Consider the following 23,440-nt stretch of genomic DNA (forward strand, 5'->3'; position numbering starts at 1 on the left):
CAATGCATGACATGATGCAACGCATGACGTTACATCATCACCGCAACAGACCCAGTAATGTAATAAGTTCATGGAATGTCTTGTAGCATCCTGAACCTCATGGTCTTTATACACCCTTTAAATGTAGCCGGGATTGACAGGATGCAAAATCTAGGACAGGTGGTCGAGATCGACAGAGTTGCAAATTCAAAACCAGCGCTCTGACTTGATAAAGAAACCAACTGATAACAATTGATACTGACAGAATGAAAACCTGTCTGGACTACACAACCAACAACCGTGAGGAAAAAAACTCCATTTCTATCTCGGTAATCTAGTTGTGAGAAAAACTGGAGAATCTCAACCCCCAGGGATGGGAAATTTAAGACTATGAGCGCGACTCGGTAATAATCGCTTTAATTTATGGAATCAATTTACTTGAGACTGCAAACTCCAGGGCAATGAATTCCTGAAATCTCATCAGCAGTTGGTGGTGTTGTCAATGGTCTGCACTAGATTTGTTGGGGGGGGGGGGGGGGGCTCAATATTGGATGAGTCTTGTACTCGTTTAGGCTTCAAATGGCATCACAATCCTGGGTTGAATGATAAAACTTGCAAACTAGACTACGGCCATCAAATGTGATTGATTACATTTCCAGCATTATTGTAATATAAACCAAGTCGATGAACTTCTTTCATATAGTAACAACAACTGGTCCCCCAAAACACCTTCAAGATATAAACCCCTAGCCTAAGGAAACAAACCTGTACATCGCTGAATATCTCCCCATAAATTCTCATTATCTCAGAGAAAATGAAATTATAAAATCATTGGACACTAATCAAAATTAACTATCAGGTTATTTTCTTTGACAAATAAATCTAACTTCCAGGATGTTAAATATTAACGATGATGGTGTTTTAATAGTTGATTCTGACAGCGTGATTAGAGCCATTTCCACACATCGAATCAATAATGCACGGTATCAAAATACTGTAAGAGGAGTCGAAGCATATAAACACATTTAAAGCAACAGCTACTAAATGAAAATTAAAGCTACAGGAATGTTCATCAGTGTCTTCTCAACAAAGTTGTCATCAAAATGTATTTCAGAGTTGTGATTCTCCTATATTCTGATACTCCGTTCGCAGTTAATTGAGAGAGTCCACAATGACCAGAAGAATTTCTATGCCATCTTTTTCATCAATGCATGGTTGTTCATCGCATCGAGAAATAGCAAAACTATCATAATGACATAACATATTATTGCAGCCGAGTGAAATAGTACTAATTCTCCATGAAATTAATTTTGACATTTAATTGCCTTTTTTAAGCACTTAATATGCCAGTTTATATTCAGTAATTTCCATAATATTTTGTGGCATCTAATCAATTTCAGACTAATTTGCAAATGTAAAATTGGATGGCAAACAGATACGCTGGGATTAGGTAATTAGGCTTGTAGCTAATTGACATTTTTGTAGAATTTAAAGCTGGAAGATTGAATTCGAAAATTGTTCTTTTTCATATTTGGAAAAGGTTTTCAGACAAATTTCTAAAACCAGACATGGAGAAAACACTGATAAAGAGAAAACCCAAATATGTGCAGAAATTTGAAAGATCTGAAATATTTGGAAAATATAAAGAGTTTGAAGTACTTACAAGGTGCGTTAGGGAAATCCATATCATAGAGTGTTGACAGCGCAACCTGGGCAGCTCGTGCCTTGGCCAGCTTCTTATTCCGTCCAGACCCTGTGAACGTTTTCTCCTCAACCTTAACCGCCATGACGAAATTCTTCGAATGGCTTTCCCCGGTCTCGGAGACAAATTCATACTTTAGGCCTGGCTTCATCTCGTTCAGGAGCATCACCGGATTCTTGTCGAGAGACTGGAGCTGAGTTTTGCCACTCTGTTGGCTGCTGCCGTTTGTCTGTGCCCCACCTTCCTCCGTCGGGTCGAACTTCATCATGATCTGGTCGACGAGCGGGTCGGTATCTAGCGTGAAGTCGCCATTGAGAACATCACGCCCCATTGCCAGATGAGCTTCCGACGCGTTCCGGAACTGGACAAACGAAACCAGGGCCTTCTCGGCTGCGGCTTGTTTGGCTTTGCGTTTATTCGTACCATTTCCCTCGAATGTTTGCCCATTCACTTCAACGGACATGGTGAACGTTGGTGCGTGCACAGGCCCCGACTGGGTCACCATCTTGAACACAAGACCCGGTTTGATTTCATTCAGCTGCATTAGTGCGTTCTTTGGCAACCGCGGCCCAGGAACTTTCTTGCGCTTTTTGCGTCGTGGCGACTTCTTCTTATCGCTGTCCTCGTCATCGTCTTCCATTTCCTCGGCATGTTCTTCCTCTGCCTCTTCTTCGGCTTTGCGTTTTACGCCCACCATCACCGCGTCTCCGTCAGCATCAAACATTGTCTGGCCAGTTGGTTTTTCGTCTGGAAAGATATCAAAAGGGTGGCAAAATGTGATTCGTGTTGGGAGTTGAAGGCAAAAGGATAGGATACTGGCGAACATTGCTTCTGACAATAGCATCATGATGGAAGACAACTTAGTAATCATCTTGGGTCACTGCATGAGTTTCAGTGCAAAAAATATTGCAGTTTTCGAGTGAGAAACAGACTGGGTGAGCGACAGTGAAAGTCATGCTTTGTCACCACCCAGCTGATAAATGCATGCTGTATTCTTTGTCGAGGGTTGGTGTAACCGAGTCCGGGTCAGCGTAGTGGAGTCCAAAACCTGACGGTCAAGATGTTCAGTGCAGGCGCAAAATTAGGTGATGGTAGTGACGAGAAGCACGACATCAAACTTGTGTAACCTTAATCAGAAATTGGCCAACTATTCATGCACATCTCCACTGCATGTCTAATGACACTTTGACAAAGTACATTATGTTTCAAGCGTAATTTTTTTAAAGATTGATATGAAAGACGACTAATAAACAGATTCCGTCAAATCTCTGCAATGAAATTTTCTTAAGTTCATTCTTCGATGCTATAATGTTCGAAATATGAACCGTAGAATTTTCATCAGAAACTGTCAGATTTTGATAAGCAAGATCATATTGTCTCTCTCTGCTGACTGCATCGCTAAAATTTTCATTGATTTTGAAAATCCACTTTTTTGGTATTAGCATTCTTCAAAAACATATTATGAAATATGAATGTCGCGATTACTCATCGAGAAAATCAGATATGTTCAATATTTTACAGTAGAGATCAAAGAATTTGTGAGGAAATGAAAATAAAAAATTAGTCAGCTTCAAATTCACGTGAAAACTGGCTGTTGTATTTTAACTAGTCAATTTGGAAAGGCTGCTGATCAATATTTCTGAGGCGATATCCAATACGCCCCAAAGATGAGTTTTTCATGAAATTCAATGATTTTTCAGCGCCAAAGAAAAAAGCAAAAAGCATATCATCATTGACACGACAAGCAGAAACCTTATTCTGACATTTGAATGTGATTTTTTCCGATAACATATTCAATGTCATAATTCATGAGTTTTGAAAATGATATAATTTTGGTATTAGTTGTGAAAATATGCAGTGCTTATATCAACTCCCAAAGTCACGAGGCTTTCAACTAAGTGCAACTAAGTGTGAGAGCTAATTTCCTGATTTGTTTGTTTTATTATTCATATGTGTGAAAAACCTTTTTCATAGATTACCCTATATCATATTTCAAAGCACACTACGTCCTCAGCAAACGACAGATTGGTACTTGAGGGAATAATTCAACATTTTTCGAGACTCATAAGCTGCTGTTATGGGATTTCTAGTTCATTGAACGAATGAATTTTTTATTCAACGCAAGACGTTTCTGTACTTAGCAAGTTAATTTGTTATGAGTATAAGTGGTTAGCTTATTTGTACCACGCTAGCCTGTTCGTAGAACTAGTTCACATCCATTATTTATTGAACGAAAGAGCGCAACTGAAGTACTTTTTAATCGAGACATAAAACAAACATTACCCAAGGTAGGCACATTTCTTCTTGAATATCAACAGGATTTGTTCCTGAGTGGGGATTTTGCTTTGAAAGGTTCCAAGGTAGCACACATGACACATTTCACCTTGGATTGTATCATACATTCTAACTTTGGAAGAAGGTAGCTCCATGCACAATACATTTTACCTTGGAAAGTTCCAAGGTAGAATGTTGGTAGAATGTGGGAAAAAATATCAAATGATGACACAATCAGGGCTGCTCACCCCAGATTTTTTTTGTGTGTATTGTGACCCCCAGAATTGAGTATTTTCCCTCTTAATTGAGTATTTTTGATATTTTGAATGAAAGAAATGAGTATTATTTGCAATAAATGAGTATCCATAAAAACACCTCTATTTTCAATTATTTTAATGCAATATTGAACACAGAAAATACAATGAGCGAACGAAACCCACTTTTTGAATGGTTTTTCAGACCAAAACATTGCTGATTTGTCGACACAGCTATACAACCTAATACCTTCCATTAAATGGATGCACACTTGGCGCTTTGACTGCAACTTTCACTTTTCAGACACACACATACACAAAATTCAAATCTTACAGGCACGTTTAAGTGCTTTGAGGTATACATAAAAGTCCAAAAAATCACTGAGTGGCCTTTTCAAAATGTTCCAGCAGCAGCCAATCATTAAATTTAATTTAATGTTGGAAGAAATAAAATAATCACCAAGGCTTGAAATAAGAGGTCTCAAGCAACGCCTCAAGCAAACCAAACCTCCAGATACACCGCACACATACACAGCCTTTCGAGTACAGCGAGCGAGACTGGATTGGTTCGATTGTCTGCTGATAGGCGCCACTACTAACTTCTTCTAGGGCGGGAACTGGCAGGCGGGAATCGGGAAGCTTTCGTTGGACCGGGGGCGGCGGACCGGGGCGGGGTTTGAAATCGTTGGGGGTTGTTAAAGAAAACGTACAAAGCACATGAAATAACGTACAATTTTAACAAACATCAATGCGTATTTTGAAAAATATTTGCGTACTTTATTCATGAAATGAAATGCGTACAAATTCTTACAATTACGTACTTGCATATTCAGACATCACAACGCGTACCAAATACGTTAATTACGTATGGGTGCGAAGCCCTGCACAATAAAAGTCTTTTAGTGCGAAAGTAATCAAATTTTGATTGATAACCAATTTGTCTGACGGTTATGACATCCAGTTTCAGCTTTTCCTTTGTGTCAATTTTGTACGGATCAATCAGGCAGTCTTAGATGAGTGAAGCTAGAGTATCATTTTAAGATGAATGATGCATCTAACAAGTGTGCTCCGTTATGCATCTGTTAGATATTCATAGAATTCGGCACAATGCATGCAGCTTCTCATTCGCTCTTGGTGGCGGTCCTGAGCATAGGCGAATAATGAAAATTGATTCACACTTCGCAGCATGCATTCTGAATGCCAACTTTGAGAGTCTAAGATTCATATGAATATTGCAGCAACACGGAGAAGTTCAGCAGCCATCATGTTGTTTACGATCATATGTTGGTCTCCTTCTGGTACAGGAAGGGGTAGGCTGGTGACATTCGAAGGGGTACACCGTCCATAATTACTGCTGGTACAGGAAAATAGAAATCCAGTTATACCTAGTTATACCGAATGCCGCAGTGCAGTCATCATGCATTCAAATTTGCTGAAACTTGGTAATTATAGTGTTTGAATATCTGTTAAAACAACGGCAATGCTGAAATCTATATCAAGTGCATATTTATGCAATCGCAAATTTTCACGAACGGTGTAGGCCTTCAAGAATAGACTGGTACCTTACTGGTATTTTGTTACGTATCAACAGTATGTTGTGTACACAAGTGAGAGTGATTTCCTGCCTTAAATTGGCAAACCTTTCAAACCGTGCTTCCGTCACCACAAAAGTTGTGTGCCTGGCAACAATCACCATGGAAAATAGGCTTGCAGTTATTTTGAGACAAATGACCAAATCTGTTCTCTTGCAAACAGCGGAATTGCCAAAGGCTATAGAGGAAGAGAGACATTGTCAACAGAACTGAAAAAAATTCTGATCTTCCTTACATTCAGAGCTGAACAATGTCACTTGAAATTGTGTACTTAAGTCTACCTTGTGCAGAGATCCTTTCAGTAGGAAAACTTTTGGAAATATCTTGAGTTTTAGAATCCGCTTAAATTTTTCTCACACTTCCATCTAAGTTACTCATACACGCTCTTCTTTTTTTGTACCTCACAAATCTTTTTTTGCAAAATTCTTCTTTGTCGGAAAGCATCAGGCAGTTGACTAGGCTGACGTTAACCCAAACTCCTCCCCTGTATCTGCCCACGGGCTGGGGGTACCTTAGGCGAGACTGACCACAGCTAGTATTTCTATGGCATCGGGTATTAAAAGATTGCCTGGGACAGTCAGTATTAACCTCCAATCACTTTCGAAATGAGTTCCACACCCATTCCAAGATTGGATTCAATTCCATCTAGCGTAATGTAATCAATTCCTTTTAAGATTCTCGGGACGAGGAGCCAATACAATATTCATCAATAGAAAAAGTTGCACAGACTTTTAGCAATAATACGATTGATTAATTTTTGTCCAGTATTATATCAGTTCTCACAATGCTGAGAAGATATTTGAATATTTGATTTTCTAATGGATCCTGACCTCTTAAACCTAATGCTGGATTTTGTCCTCGCGTTAGCCCTCAAATAGTAAAATCAGACCCTATAGTTTGGATCAAGATGTTGAGAAGTGTTCCGATTTTATTAAGTTTCATTCCATTTGTATAATACCTAGATCACTATGAATCTTGACATCAGGTCGCGTAGTTGTAATCAAATCAAAACTTCATTCTGACCATGCCGCTTGAGAAAAATCCGACATTCGCAGAATAGGAGTGCCATGCTAAATGAGTTGGAGACTTGGCAAAAACAGGACTGCAGCGCTGAGATATGTAGATTTTTTGCACCAGTATTTGTCTGGATGCAACTAGGCTAGATCTGATAGAACCAGCTTGATAGATTAGCCAATTTTAGTCCACATGAAAACTGATTATGTTTCCGTTTACACTAGGACTGTTTAGACCCCATTGGGATCTCATCAGGACTTTTTCTTAACATGTAGATTACCAATTTTCCCCAACGGATCTGTTTTCATACAAGATGCATTGGTCATCATTTGACCACAACCCATTACGACGAACAACACTTGTCTGTTTAGCCAATACAGAAACTCCATCCAATTTATGTCCTTCTCAGACTCAATAATGCACCTTTTTTCGGGACAATCAGTGCAATCCAAGACTATTTTCATCATTCCAGCAAGATTGCACTTTATATAAGGATGAACACGTTTATACCCGATTCCAACCAATCAATTGTGTCCGTTTAATTTGCTGCGATTGATTCAGTGCATTTGCTGATCGAGCCTGACGAAATTTCTTCGACACAGCTCAATTTCAGTAATTACTTCCAATTTTTTCCTGACAACCCTAAGCACCCATTCCAGATCGTAACTGGTAATCACTGGTAATGATGAGTCAACATGTTAGGGTATAAAACAGGGAACTTCATTAGGAGGAAATTTTGCTGGACAATGGCGAACATTCTGTCTCATTCTTTGGATACAGACAGACTATCAAAACCTATCACTCAGGTACGGGTAGCTCCATGTTTCATTGAAAGCAGGTAGAATGGGTTCTTATAAACATGACTTTCAAACTTCACTTAGAAATCCATTTGATCGAAAATGCAAAGTTAAAAGACATCTGATTTGAATTTACCTCAAATCCTGGCTCGATCTCTCTCTGAAAACGTGTCAGACAGGTGATTTATATCAGTCAAGTTTTTATGTAACTTGAAGGAACTGCCTTTGAGGTAAGACAATCAGCCGAGAAAAACCTTTAAAAAAAGTGGAACTCACCTGAAACATATGCCAATAGCTCGCTTAGAAAAACACTGCTAACCTCTTTAGTCTTTACACTATAGTACAACTGATTATCAAGACCCAGATTCGGGTACTCTCTGAAACTAGTCAATCTTTGACTCAGGTTGACTGAAGCAGCAGAGAAGAGCAGAAATAGTTCAGGCAAACTGCACTGGCCACTAGCTACAAGCAGCCTTGGTGCGACCAAGCTGAACTGAAACAGTAGATAAGAGCAGAAATGGTTTAGACAAACTAGTTCTGCACTACAAGCAGTCAGGGGGAACTCAACTGAAACAGCAGATAAGAGCAGAAACAGTGCTGACAAATTCAACTGCCTCTAGCTACAAGAAGTCAGGGGGTATGAACAGCATAAACTACAAAAGCAGTGATGGCACTGCCAAGGTGTGTGGAAACTGTGACCCCCCCCCCCCCCCGCCTCTCACTAAAAGACTAACCCCGATACCGTTTAATAATTAACACCTGCAAATCTTCGAAAGCCTGTGGCTGTAAGGAAATGGAGCTGTTTACACTCTTCATCAATCGGAAAGATAATCTTGCTTCAACATTTCATCAGGTTGATTCAGGTGGGAAATGCACATCTTACATTTCACAACAAAACAGGCAATGGATGTCGATTTCATCTTCATTTCTTGATGAAGCGACTGCTCTTTCAAAAACTGCGGCAGACGCAAAACTCGAGCCAACACTGCCTGCTAAATCACGAGTTTGTGTCTTTTTTTCAAGCATATTAAAAGATTCCAACGCTGAACTGTTGCGAGACTGATGGGATGCAAGAAATAAAAAGCCAGCAAAAAACAGGCAGAGTTCGTTGAACTTGGTATTAAAATGGCCTACATGTTGCTAGACATCCACAAGGCATTAGGTAAGTCAGCAACTCTGAAATATCATGCAGTGACGCCAACTCAATCACAAAGCTTATGCCAAACTGTCAGAGGTTTCGCCGAAACTACGCCCAGGGTTTTATTGCCAGGGGAAGTAGACTGATTAAAGGGAACTGAAACCGCCAAGCCAGTTCGTATGACCTCGTTTTCATTTCCCGCGTATCGGGTGATCAGAACGAGGCATGAATGAAACATGGCGCCTAGCTGTCAATCATTGATGAGTGACGTCACTACTATGGAATTTACTACGAAAACTCATGAATGAAAGATCGCATGACTCACGTGATTCTCACATGATTCTCAATAATAACAAATTGAACTGCGCATGCTCGGGCACTGGGGGCGAGGCTACAAATCTGAACTCGAATAGGAAGTTGGAAGTTTGACTTTCTCGGGCGGTGAAAGTCGAAAAGTTGAATAAATCGCTCGGCGGTTCCAGTTCCCTTTAACAACTTCTTTTCATTCCACCAGAAAATATGTAGCCAGCTATTCGTCAAATCTAGGGCAGTATTCTTGCAACTTAGGCCAATATGGAGATTTCTGTTTTCTCATAAGTGACCATGAAGGGAAGCTCTACTGGTACATTGGTTCTTCAAATAAAAAAAGATTTTGCTGACTCAGGTCATCCCCACACGATGACCTTTTCACTGTCGTCTTAGTATTGTGGTAATTCAGCACCTGCAACGTGACATTATTGCATGTCCATGGCTTCAGGCAGTTCCGTGCCAATGCATCGGGTCCACACAAAGATGATCATTGGAGGGATGGCTCATTTGGGTCTTGGCAGGAACGTGATAATTCAGTCAAGATTTTGAATCAGTCCATTTTATGTGGATGATGGGATAAGAGAGAAACAGAACTTCCTTCCGTACCAAAGTAACATTTCAACTCCAAGCGAATTCGTTTATCATCTAAAAGATAGGAAATTATCCATTTGTTTCCCATTAAAACACACAAGCCTATACAGTATAAATGCTCTCAAAGAGGTGAAAATGCCCCCTTTTAAAACAGTTTCCAGGGAAACGTGCCACCTGCATCGAAATGGCTTTATTCATAAGCAACAATACTAATCCACATATTATTTTCTATCCATCACCGAAAGGCATCCAAGAAAGTTTGGTTTTTGCGTAAAGCTTCTTTCTTTGATGCGTTCCCACAAACTAATCTTCTAACAGCTTTCAGATGTTTGGCATTCAATACTGATAAAGATAATTTCTTATTTTCTAAGACTAGCAAGAAGTAGACCACACATTTCCCATTATAAATCTTGCTTGAAAAAAATCTCTAGGCACAACATCATGCTATATGCTATAAAGGGAGCATGGTACATGTAGCTTTATCTCTGACCTACTTCTTTCTGGGTACCATACTGTAAAATTCTTTCAGTTTTTCCAATCAATGTTTTGGGTTTTCTGGTATTTAGCAACCCGGTGGCCAGGTTCCCTCGGCTAGACTATCCCCCTTCCTCCTGCATGTAGATATAGGCCTCCCGCTGGTACGATGGGTCCAGGATTCTTCGGTTCATCACTTCTGCTCTTGTTATGATTAGCTACCAATCAACTTGGCTATCAGAAGAAAGTGATGTGCCAATGCATTATCAGAGATATCAGTATTTTCATCAATCCTACTCAGGTTTTTAACATTTTCACCTAACTATCAGGCATTCGATAAATTTCCTCTCAAGTCCAACTCAATCAACTACTGTAAACCAGAAAATTCTTGCACCTATTTGAGTATTTCTTTTTGCGACTCCTGGAAATTTTGGAGAAAATTTTTTTGTGGTTTTTCCAACAACAAAAGAAGTTGGGAATCAAGGTTATTTGTGAAAGCCAAGAAAAAAAATTTCTTCACAATTTCATTTATTTCTTCTTCACAAACCATGCTTATTTACAAAATCCATGAATATAGAACGCCAGCGAAAACGTGAGGTTCATAGTAAGTCGTCACCACTATCGCCTGACGACAGTATCATCATCACATTTAGAATTAAACAACCAGACAATTCGAAATTGATTTGTCTCAATTTGTATAGTCTTACCCATAGTCACAAGTAACCTTTCTGCGAGAAACCAATTATGTGGGCGTCTTTAAAAGAAAATGTCAAAAAAGTTTGTAGTGAGGCCATTTTTAATGGCATCGCAATCTTCAAAGGTCTTTATAGTTAGAGGCAGAACACTTTTCGATTTCACTTGATGTTCTCAGTTTCATCTTTGGGAGACCATAAGTGCCGCACAAACGAGCAGTTTTTGTTGCAGCGACTTGCGTACAACAGTTTTTGCTAGGATGAGGAAATAAAGGATTTTGAAGGAAAAAAATTCTTTCTTGAAAGTTTGTTTGAAATTCTTTGTTATAAACCTCTTAGCCCGACACACTTAAAAACACATTGGCAGGGAAAACACTCAGCAAGTTGGCAGAACCAGGTCGCTGAGTGCACATGTGCCTGTATCAAGAATCTAAAACCCTCACCTCAGGGAAGAAAAAGGTCATCACAATCATAATTCAGTTGTTTTGTTCGAGATAGCAACATTTTTGAAGACTCGTGCTCCTCAAATTATCAGCCTACTTCAGCCTTAGTTCAGCAGAAGTCAGATAGCAACATTTGTTATATCAATCCTGCATGGTGTCAGATATTCAGGTTGATTAATCTCGACCCCAAAATTCCCTAAAGGCACTCCTGTAAGTCTTATTCTAACAGCAGACTATGCACAATCTCAAAACCCGAGGTCACCTTGGGAAATGAGCCATCTCTGTCAACATCAATACTTTGACCGAGATCTTCCACACCGGCACCTCAATCCAACCCTCCATGATACAATGTCTTGGATAACACAAGAAATGAAAGGTTGTGATAGCTGCATCTTTTTTTATTGTCTTGTTTCAGATATCCAACAAAACTGCTGAGAAACCCAAGGGAGTGTGTTGAGTTTTTTAAAGTTTTAAAAAAGTCTTTTAACAATCCTACCTGTGAACTTTTTATGAACAAAACACTCACCTGCAAAGATAGATTTGAAAGAAATGAATAACACAAATCATATGGGCAAAGAATACATCATAATGATGGACCACCTTTACACACATTACATGTCATTTTGTCCTGGCAAGCTCTGGAAGTTAGTTGGTGGAATTGTCAGTCATGTCATTGGGCCGAATATGGATCGGTATCAGATACATGTAGCAATCTACCGAACGTTTCAGCAAAGTTGAATGCATTTATAACTGCATTACGACATTGTGTATAACAGCACTTCGCTTTTCCCGACTGACAATTAGCATACCCCTTGAAAAGCAATCCCATTAGCACCACATTTCAAGACAAACTTCTGCAGTAACTTGTCCTTAAAACACATTCAAAAAGCTACAAATTTGCTACACGCACTCAACAGACTGATCCAATTCAGAAGTGAAATTGATTTTCACAGCGCCGGACGATGCAAGGCATATCAAGTAACAAAGTGCAACTTCAAGTAAACTGTCACGAAGGCCGTGATTGTTGAAGAGGCGTTAATGGCGGAAGCCGTCTGCTATCTTCGATGCAATTGACACAGGATGCAAGATGCTTAAAGCAAAACTGGTTCACATGTATTGGAAGAATTGTAGTACATAACAAGTTGGTAAATGTGAAATTGATTGAAACTTGAAAAGGGTTTTCTAAAAACACTAAGTCAATTTTGAATTCACTTCAAGCAGAAGCAAACTGTCAAAACTTGTCTTTGCAGAGACATCTAAAAACGCCTTATTCTCACTAAAGTGCTTAAAAGCAGCTCAAATGCACAAATACTTAAAGCCATTTACCGATGACTGGAAGCTTATTGATCTAAGTCTGTCTGAAGAAGGATGAAGTTACTCGACCTGTCAGAAAATGGCAACACCGAAGAAAATGCCAAATACTGCCCTATGATATTGCCCAATAGTTGTCTGACTACAATGCCAAGAACATCTGAGTTACAGTCTCAGTCAAAACTGACCTGCCTATATCATACCTGCCTGTATGTTACGCGCAATGTACAAAGAACTAACCCGCAACCTATGCACAACCCTGCACATAAGTTATCCATGTAACCTTCATGTGAGCTGGGTGCAAAGCAGAGGGTATGTCAATTGTGACTGGAACTGTAATGATCTCATTCCTGTAAGCCAATATTTACATTGACAATTCCACATTGGCACTAGATGAAATTAATTTTCTTTTCTCGTTACAAGCGCAATTCACTGTTGAGTGTGACATGGCTTGTTCTCCATCCCTAATCAACACCCAGAATGCAATATAAAGCAATACTTTATAATACCACATCAAATTATCATTCTTGACTCCATTTGTATTAATGCTGGGCATTGTTGCATCACGTGAATTTTGCCCCTCGCAACAGCAAAAATTAAGAAATTACAGTAGAACCTCTCTATTAAGGACACCCTTGGAACTGAAAAAGTGCTGTCCTTAATAGAGAGGTTAAATTGATTGGAAACAACCAATTTGGGACCAGAACTAGTGTCCTTAAAAGAGAGGTGGTCCTTAATAGAGCGGAGTCTGCTAAGGGAGGTTCCACTGTATTTCATGTCTGATGGTGCATTCACGAAAATAAAATGCTCACGAAACATTTCACAGTGTACATACCTTCACAGGTCTATGCAAATGGCAAAAACCACCTCTGTCTAGTTGTTAATAACACCTCATTCATCATGATAAGAGTACTTTGTCTTAGCCTGTGACATGTTGTGGATGAGAGTGTTTTGAAATTGGCCCATAGCCTACGGTAAGATATTAGCGGCTTCGCACAGTGTTTTTCATAATGAGAGAAATTGCCAAACTGTTTACCAAAGGAATATTTCCCATGTTACAAATCTGATATACTGCTCATCCTTAAGAAGGACTGTAAACATTTCCTTCTGCCTCCTATCCTCCAGAGGCTTCTTCTTGAAGTTTGTTTTGCTAGAAATCTTCACACCTTGCGTTATTTGCTTAGGCTCCATCAAGGAATTGAGAAAACAGAAGAAAACATCGAGTAAGCATTCCCAGGGAGATGTTTTTCGATAAGAAATAGCTGTTATTAGTTTAGAGTTGTCGCCCTTACTATTGCAGCACCTTTCGGGATTTTCCCAGTCAGTGCCGGTTGCGCTTGGCGCTGATGCAAAAATGCATATGTTTTTGGGTCATCTGATCTGGGTGCATTGAATGTCAGCTTAAATGATCTTGGAGGTCTAAATAATGATTTCTGAAGGAGAACAATTTCAAAATCTTTCTTTTTTTTAAACATGGCAGCCCCCCTAGGTGGCACTGTTTTAAACATGTCAGTCCGACGCGTTAAAAGTAATCAGTGACGACACAAGTATTAGTGCTGGCAATCTGAGGTGAAACTTTAACATATGCCATTTTCACTGGACCAAGCCCAGGGCCCCAGCTCAATTTCCCAGCAGAGCAGGACAACAAAACTTGCATACAGATCACCACATCTCTTGTCCAAAGGAATAAACAATAGACAAGAAATGCGTCTTTATTTCTGATAATCAATTCCAAGTCTGATATAGCTGATTGTCCAGCTCATTGGGGAATAGAAACATGTTCCGATAATAAACAGAAGCAATCAAAAGAAGGATATATACACTGGACCAAATTGGATCAAATCTTTCTCGTATCATACTTGTCCGCAAGGTATTGCTTTGGTATGAATGACAGACGAACCTGACAATTCACAGCAGTTCACACAAAGGATGAAGGAGCCCTGAACCTGATCAACATATTTTCTAGCGAGGCTGTGTAATACACAGGTTGTGGGCAGGGTAATTGCTTTGGTGAGGAGGGGAGACAGATTTGACCACTGTAGGTGTTATCAACAATCAAAGTCTGACTTATACTTGAGCACCCATGTAACTATCCTGGACTCCCACAATCATTTATTCCCAAGCCGTTCCCTATGAAGCTTCATCTCCACACAGTAGTTATTTCTCTTCACTGAGATGACCGCAGAACCAAGGAGTAGTGAAACACCACTTCCTTCCATCCAAAGCCACCACCTAAGATGCTTTACCTCCACACCAGAGTAACTGTTCTTCACTGAGATGACCACAGAACCAAAGAGTACTAAAACAATCCCCTTGATATATCTCTCGACTCCCACAATCGCCTTTCCTTTTCAAGCCATCCCCCAAGAAGCATCACCTCCCAACAGGAGCCAATCCCATTCCTCCCCATGCCACTGAGATGACCACAGATTCAAAAAGCACGAAAACCATGTCTTTGATACATCTCTCGACCCCCGCAACTATCACTTCCGCAGCTGTCCCCTAAGAAGCTTCGTCTCCACAAAGGAACTAATCCCATAACTCTAAATTGATACATAACTCTCGACCCCCGCAACCCTCACTTCGGTAGCTGTCCCCAAAGAAGCCTCATCTCCACATGTCACAGGAATCACCACTCTCCACTGAGATGACCACAGAACCAAATAGCACGAAAAATTCCTTTGTTACATATCTGTTGACTCCTCCAACCATCCCTTCCTTCCCGGCCGTCCTCAAGAAGGCTTTATCTCCACACAGTAGCCTTCACCTCAGTATCAAAGAGTACTAGAACAAATCTTTCAACTCCTGCAGCCACCCCTTTCGTCCCCAGCCGTCAGAAGCTTTATCTCAAAACATGAGCCATTACTCTCCATTAGCAGATGACAGAGACGAGCCCTAAGCCGTAGCCCATAAGCCATAATGAAGCGAGGAATGGCAATCAAACGGCCGTACATGTCAATAACCTACCAAGAATGAGACAATACTCGTCTACACTTGTAAAGAATGCGGATACCTAATCTAAGCTTTCGCAATGTCACGGACAGCCGGTCACTGTATTACAAATTGTTTTCTCATGGGCTGTTTATGATGGATTGGCTTTGGCAATTTCATTTCTGGCGCAATATACAGAGAGCACATCAGGGTCCTCCAAACAAGTCTGAGCCGCAGATATGGAATACAGTGGAACCTCCGAAATGGACAACACTTTTAGCAGGACATCTCTCTATGAGGGACAGTGGTTAGGTTCCCAAATGTGTCATTCCTTAGAAATTTTACCTCTATAGGCCGGACACATTCCTATCAGGGACTGCATCAGTCCCATGGGTGTCCTTAAATAGAGCGGCTCTTCTGTATTTTCAAATCATAGAGTTCCATAGGGAGCCAGCCTTTCCTTGCTGGATGCAATTTACCATTCAAATGCAAAAAGGCTCCCTTGGTTTTGCATCATTTGCTGATGCAATTTGTCACTTCTGCCTCCCAATTACATGGTCACAAAAACTTTTGTTAATTTTTCACTCGATGGAAAATTTCCGACCCGTTCCATCAAAATTCTTGTCATACTTCATCAGAGTTCAATTTGTCCTCGTCAAATGAAGGAAGATTGTATCTTCGAGTAGTCGATTAGCGGTGACTGTATTCATTTCATTACCAGTGAGAACAGTCGCTGTCTCATTCTTGGTTAGAATTACAAGTGTTTGCACCAGAATTCAAATGGCAGTTTGAATGATTGTTGAGATGAGGAAACTCCTTGGGGTGTACGGTCGGCCAAAGCGTGGCGGCACAACGAAACACAGTAGTTTGTCTCCAGTGTTAGGAAGGTGGGTTGGGGTGGTGCAGGGGGTGAAGTGTCGATGCTTGCCCCCACTCCCCTTCGAAGTGAAGTGTAAGTTCTTAAGAAGCGTTATTCTGTACAAGAGTCTCGAGTGCTTCACAATCTTCCCCCAGTCTATTCCAGAGACCATTGTAAAGAAGCCAATGAGCGCACATACTCAACCACTCCTGGCCATTTCAGGCCAGTTGAAAGTACATGTACCGTGTAGCACTAACTGAACCTCAAACACACAACCTTCTAACAACAAGTAGGACTCTTTCCTGCTGTGCCACACCATGCTTCTACAGGTGACAACTGCAGGAAATTTAATATCTTTCCAAATCAAGAGTAGTCAAAATCTCATCAAAAGACTCATATTCTACAAATACACTTTCTTGCATCCATCAAATCCAGTCATGAATGAATACAGCTCACTTAACTTTGGTATAAAAATCAATCTATTGGATTCAGAAATTAACATATTCGGCACCAAAAATAACACAAACTTTGCCTGTAAATTATAACATTCCCACATCCCGCCTATGGCAACAGGCTTCGGCCTATAATTGTGTCAGCCAGCATCGTTCTTCTTATCTTTCACATTTGATCTCGGAATCAATGAGAGGCGATGACGCTGTTATCGAAACCTTTCACTCCCATAGGATATGTAGGCAAGGCGAGAATTAAAGAAGGAACGAAAGTCCAAATGTTCACTGCTAAAATCGGTTGGATGAAATTGATTTTATCCTTTCCGAAATGGTATCATGTTTGGTGTCATCGCCACGACACGATCATTATCATTCTTAAATATCCTAGAATGTCCATGATATTTTAATATTCGGTATTTTATCTGGGGATTGATATTGATGTAATATTGATTGCGTTGATCATCTGCATGTATCAAGTAGTTGACTCTGTGACAAAGCCGTAGTGGTTTTGAATCCTGCGTTGACAGCAGCGAAAATTGCAGAGTATTTACTGTTCATTCAATCAGTGTTAAAATTGGTTGGATAAAATTGATTTTATCCTTCCTGAAATGGTATCATGTTTGGTGTAATCCCAATGGCATGATTGTTTTGTTTTTTTTCCCTTCAGATCAGACTGGTCATTCATTTTGAAGCACAGTGACATCAATATACAGACCCCACACTTCAGGCAGATGTCTCCAAGCTCTACTTCCCCAGTCCGCCTCCCTCCCATTGTAATCTACACCAATGGATCCAGGCAAGTATCATTGTCACAAAGCTAATGGTTACCGATAAGTCACTGGCGTTTCTACACACTGCGTATAGTCTGAATGAACAATCGAGTTATAAAATCTTCCAGAAGATATGGAGGTAAGGTTTACTTAAACAGTAAGTTCCTGATGCAGGGTTCTTTCTCGAGGTAGGGTGGTACCCTTAATTGATATTCAAAGAGTTTTTGCTCCATGTCTAACACAAGGTAAGGTGACCACAAAGCCGGTGAAAGCAGCAAAACTGTGACGGTAAACCGCTGTTGTGGAACTAGACCTCGAAAAGCTTCGAAATACCAAGCATGACCTTTCTGACCAGACTACTCCCTCATCAGTCAATGTAAGTAATGCATTCAGTCGAATAAAATGCCTTCATTCCAGACGTCATCTCAGTATTGACCAGGCGTCATCTCGGTATTGACAACTGTCAAATATGAATAACAGCCCTTCTTTGCGATCTTCCGCACGAGTATGACCAAATCAAAAGTCGGGGCCCCGCTATCCAACAGAACCGAAGCGACTGATGACGTAAAGATGCGACTGGGAAGAAATCAATCCGAGGATGATGCTGTGATTGGAGCAATGACAAGTATAATACATCACCTGATGGTGTCTGGGTGCAATTTCTTTATTACTTTTTCGGCTATGATGTTTTTCGAGAGCAAAGTTTGTCTGAGTTAGGATTTACCACGGGGGCGTATCCAAGAGCCAGAAAAAAAGCAGCTGCGCACTGCATTTCTAATCAAAGTTCCAGATGTGTTCCCAGGTTTCATCGATTTCAAAGATTTTTCATTATTGACATTCAACTAACACAAAAATGCATGTATCTCACAATCAACAGTTATTTCAATGCAGGCATTATGTACCAGAAATTGGATACATATAAAACCAGATAAAAAGGGAAGAAAGGAAACAATGACCTATAGTGAAACAAAATCCAGAGATATTATTTTTTCCCCAGTAATAACAATGTTATACAAAACTGCCATTATTTTCACACTGAACAATGGAAATTGAAAATTTACTAGAATTTTCTATGACGGGTTTATTCAATTCCTATGAAAGAACTGTGGAGAGTGTGGAGGGGGGGGGGAGTGGGCTAGGAAAGTTCATACCATCCTGTCTCATGCATGGTGAGCCCTGTGATAAGACAGACGTTGGCAAATTTTCAGTGAATTCTATTATTTTTTCGTCAGACACAAAAAACATTTTCTGTTACCTCCAGTGGGTTAAAACCATTTATGCCTGTTCTATTGTCTACTTAGCGATATATATACCTGATGCAATTTCCAAAGATTTCATTTCAGCAAATTTTGTAGTTATTCCTTGAAGTGCTATTTACAAATGAAACTATCGGATGGAACTCAATTTTCGAAACTTGCCCCGAGTATCCGTTCACAGAGAAAACATTGGTCTTCGTTTGCGAAAAAGGAAAGCACAGAACGCATAAAAAGAACACTTTCATTACCTACCAAATCAAGGATTAATGAGAAATATTCCGAATAGCCTAGTAATAACGCCAAGTCCTCAGAAAGAATATAACTATTTCCCAACCACTTCCGATTAACTAGAGCAGTTTTCCTGAGTGAATGGTCCTGTGCACCTGCAAACTATCCAAGATCAGAATAGGACAATCAAGTATCGGAAAAGAATCGGTAAACAAGAGGGAAAATTTCCCAGGATTAGGTGCCAAAGGAAGCAAGGAGAATCGGAGCTTAGAGTTTCATAGCAGCCCCACGTGGAGTGCTCCCGAGCGATATTCCCAGGAATGATACGATAGCAGATCGCTTGTCTGAATGGACAAGCCGTTGCTAGGTTAAATGATCTCAGCTGACTCGCCAGTATCTAGCACATGGGTTGATGGGAAATGTGGCTTGGCAAGGGAACCGGGCGGCGAGGCTGCTTCCTCTATCGCTGAAGCGGCAGCTCATGTGTGAGCGGAAAAATCCAGAATGGCACATAAATACAGATAGCTGTAACAATACAATAACTATTGGGAGTAAAGCAAGCACTGTGTAATCTGATCGATGATGCGACAACGCCACTTGCCTCCAGCAATCTGTTAACACCCGGAGCTCGGGTTCGGATAAAATGTGGATCAGTTTAGCAAATGGCTTGTGGTTGGATAAAAGCAGGAGTGAGAAAGACTGTGGCACAACCAGCAATTAGCACAGTTACACAAGATTTGTTAGGGCAGCCAGCAGCCAGCATTTTTTCAATATCACAGTATTGTGTGTACAATTTGTTGTAATGTGAGTATTTACAATACAACACAAGGCTTTTAGTTGGGTCATCCAAATGCATTGTGTGGTGGTTGTGTTGTTATCCTAGATATCAAACTATCACAGCTGCTATTACTAGCAAGCTACACTATGAAAATCATACCCAACAATACATCAGTGATTCTCTGGAGGAAAACAGAGTCACTAGAAACCAATTGGTGCCTAACTGTAGTGGCATGGAGGAGGCATACTCCTTAGAGAATAACACCTCCAAGTGCAGAGCAAATGCTAAAGAAGATAAATGATTCTCAAAACAGCTAACCAGGATCAGAAGAGAGGTTTTAAACTTTTTGAACCCTGCAAATAATAGGTATGAAAGATGAAACACTATGCAATTCAGGATTGTGGAATCCGGAAGACATCAATAAAAGAACAGTATTCGGAGATGAACGATGTACAGTTTTCCCCATATAATGTGGGCTGCAGCACAAGCCAATGCATTGTGGAAAAAGTTGAGCGTTCTGAGGGAAATTGCCTTGGGTCATTTTGATTGTTATACCAGAAAGGTACAATTATTCTACTGGTTCCTGTATGACTTTTATCACTGTATTCAAAGGGATCTGAAGGGGCATACATCATACTAGGAATGTTGGCCTGGAAACAGTAATTGTTCTCTGGAATTTTTTTCTTTCAAAATTGTAGCCCCTTGCTGCGTAGGCCTGAAGCTTTTGAAAGGAAACGGCTCAACCAGGATGTGGAACGGAGGTTGTGGGCTTGGTCGCAAAGAATTGGAAGACTAGTATACAAGATGGACTGTTTGGTTAAGCGGGAGACAAACTTGAAATCCAAAAGGGAAAAGTAACATTTACTTGTAGAATACCCTGGGAATTATTGGATTTGCTGTGGTTTGGTATTTGATCATCAAGGCCATTGTCACCCTGGAGAACCAGTTACCAAGCCGACCGAGAATCTGATCTTCAATCTAATGTATTCAAGGCAAGTTTTCCAACTTAACGAGGAGCCTGACCTAAATAGTGCATTGGAAAATATGTGCGTCAAAAAAAAACAGCCAAAATGTGCATGCATTGGTGAAATCACCTTCGGTTTTTTCATTCAAAAATATTTTTTTGCAACTTTTATTTTCGTGAACAAACTTTTTGCGGTTTACAATAATGCCTGGCATTTGATACCCATTGAGTGTGTTTCCTCTGTAGTCTAGATACACAACGCACTTACAGTAACAAAGTCAGTGAAAATAGCCTTATCAGCTACTTCCCTTGCTACTTGGATAATCAACAGGAACAACGCACAAATCGCAAAACTACCTGACAACCAACATCGTTTTTTAAGGCAGCACTTCACAAATTGCTTCAAAACGAAGATCTACTTGGACGGGCCATGGATAGCCCTGCAACATAGGTAAACAATCACTACACTTATCAACTTGTTTTTATTTTGCTGAGGAAATTGCTGGTATTTTAACATGCATTAGGGTATCCAGGCCTCAACAAGTTCATGAGCTACAGAGAGGCCTACTTATCGACACAGCATCCAACGAAGAGTAGACCTGGATACAAATCAAAACTGTATCCAACAAAGTTAAAATTACCAGAGGAACTATAACGTAACGTAATGGGTATTTTGCTGGCTCCAACAAAATGGTGTCAGTGATAAACTTCCTCCTTTCCCAGGACAGGCCAGCTTGGCAGCGTAGGGGGAGCGCAATTTGACCGGGGCAATCCAATTCTACCAGCCTGACCAACTCCTCAAGCTGGAAAGAACGCTGCAGAAACTGGAAAGGTATCCTGTATAGAGGTCAAGTTGTACGGAAATTACTAATTTGGGACCAAATTCACTGGCCTTAATAGGCAGGGTGACCTCCTCATAGAGGTTCCACTAAGGTAGGTTTCAGCGTACATGCACAATACAGTCACAGATAACTTTGTCAATAGAACTTGCAATGTCTTTCACCTCTATCAATGATTTTTACGAATGTCACTGTGTGAATCAGGGCTATTTTGATATAACATTGTAATTTGATATATATAAGTTAAATAAAGAATCATATTAAACTGAATTGATATCATGAATGCGCGAATACCAGAATCCAATACCGTAGATTCTGTTTGTCAAGTAATTACCTGGATCGATTTTGTATTTTAATCCATCGATTCAGATAACAACGCCAAATGTCAATAAATGTCAAATAGAGAAATGAAGTGTACACTGAGACTGAGGCTGCATGGCATGCAGTGTCTTCCCTGCCTGTTTTGAACCAGCCACATTTAAAAAAGCGCCACCTAAGAGACCACTGAAATTAAAGACTGCCTCGAGTCATTTTAACCGTCAGACAATGCACCAACTCAAAAACCCTTTACAATTGCATGCATGATTTCAATGCAATTCCATGAACCTGTGAAACGGTCAAAACCAACTCATCACCCATAGCAATGAATCTTAGGCAATTCCGCGCAAGGACATTCCAACACTTGAGGGCAAACCTAAGTTGCATTTGGACCTATCAAGCATATAAGAAATTTCAATAACCCGTCTTCCCTTGTCAGTTGACAATAAAATCCCTCATTTTTGCCCAGAGCGGTGCGATACCCGTCAATTCCATTGGCGCTTGGAGGCAGGATTGTGTCAATATGTAACCTGGCGTGAAAGCTATGGCAGTCACCAAATATGAGGACCTCAGGAGAAGATTAATTTCCTTGGTACAAAGCCGGCACTTTTAGAGTTTTGAATGAGTTGGGTGGTTTGCAATACTTCAACCTAATAAGGCGGACCCCCACTCGATCTGCAAGCCAGCACACCTCTCTACTTTGGACAGCATTTTTTACCAGTCCCAAGAGGGATCTTTGGCAATCGTAGCACATTTTTTAGTAAATGGAAATGGAAGTTGTGATCAGATAATCAGATAACTGGATTATCTGATCACAACTTCCATTTCCATTTACTTTGGTGAGGTTCGCTGAGTGACCTCATAAAGACTTTACCCTCACCTTAGAGCAGGGACGACAAACATCCCTGCAAACACCTCTTCCCACCCGCTGAAAATACCCCTTGAATTTAATATGCAAATCTACCCGACATGGTGAGGACCATTGAGAAGAAGAGCATAGGCCATGCAGGAGGGGCAACCACCATGTCGGACAAAGCAAAGACTAGCTTGGCAACCATTGGGCAACCTTGAGTGGACTGGTGGGCAGTAAGTGGGATATTAGGGTGGATACTTAGAAAAAGGGATTTAGGGAATGTGACCCTTATATCATTGGTACACCAAAAACCCTAGGGAATTATCCCCAAATATGGAAAAATCTCCAAAGCACAACATATAATCCTTTGAAGGTTATTATATAACAAAGTCGAAAATTTCCGTGTTACCCTAGAAACGAGTGGGCAAACTAGGCAATCTGATATAGACACCACTACCTCAGAAACTGATAAGATGACTTTGTGACTATATCATCAAACAAACCTTTTGCTACCGGAATGATAGAAAACATGCAGGGGACTTTTCCAATACAATTACAGGGAAGGTTCATCTTTTGTCATATCCCATGCAACTAGTAGTATGACTATTAGTAATAGGCCTATCTC

At 40.4% G+C, this 23,440-nt stretch overlaps 1 protein-coding gene across 2 annotated transcripts in view; it reads right to left on the bottom strand.

Moving 5' to 3' along the window:
- LOC135498169 (double-stranded RNA-specific editase 1-like) overlaps window positions 1–23,440 on the bottom strand; it is a 50,579-nt gene that overhangs the window by 23,100 nt on the left and 4,039 nt on the right. The window contains exons 1-2 of one of the 2 annotated variants that reach the window (XM_064788364.1): window positions 19,088–19,504; window positions 1,643–2,428 (exon numbers count right to left, since the gene is read on the bottom strand). In XM_064788364.1, coding sequence (XP_064644434.1) covers window positions 1,643–2,405 — 763 coding nt within the window. In that variant the 5' untranslated portion in view covers window positions 2,406–2,428; window positions 19,088–19,504. Of the gene's footprint in view, window positions 1–1,642; window positions 2,429–19,087; window positions 19,505–23,440 lie in introns of those variants that run through there. The other variant, XM_064788363.1, reaches the window with a different exon arrangement.

The sequence above is a fragment of the Lineus longissimus genome, chromosome 13 (assembly GCF_910592395.1).
Source record: "Lineus longissimus chromosome 13, tnLinLong1.2, whole genome shotgun sequence".
Classification (NCBI taxonomy): Eukaryota; Metazoa; Nemertea; class Pilidiophora; order Heteronemertea; family Lineidae; genus Lineus; species Lineus longissimus.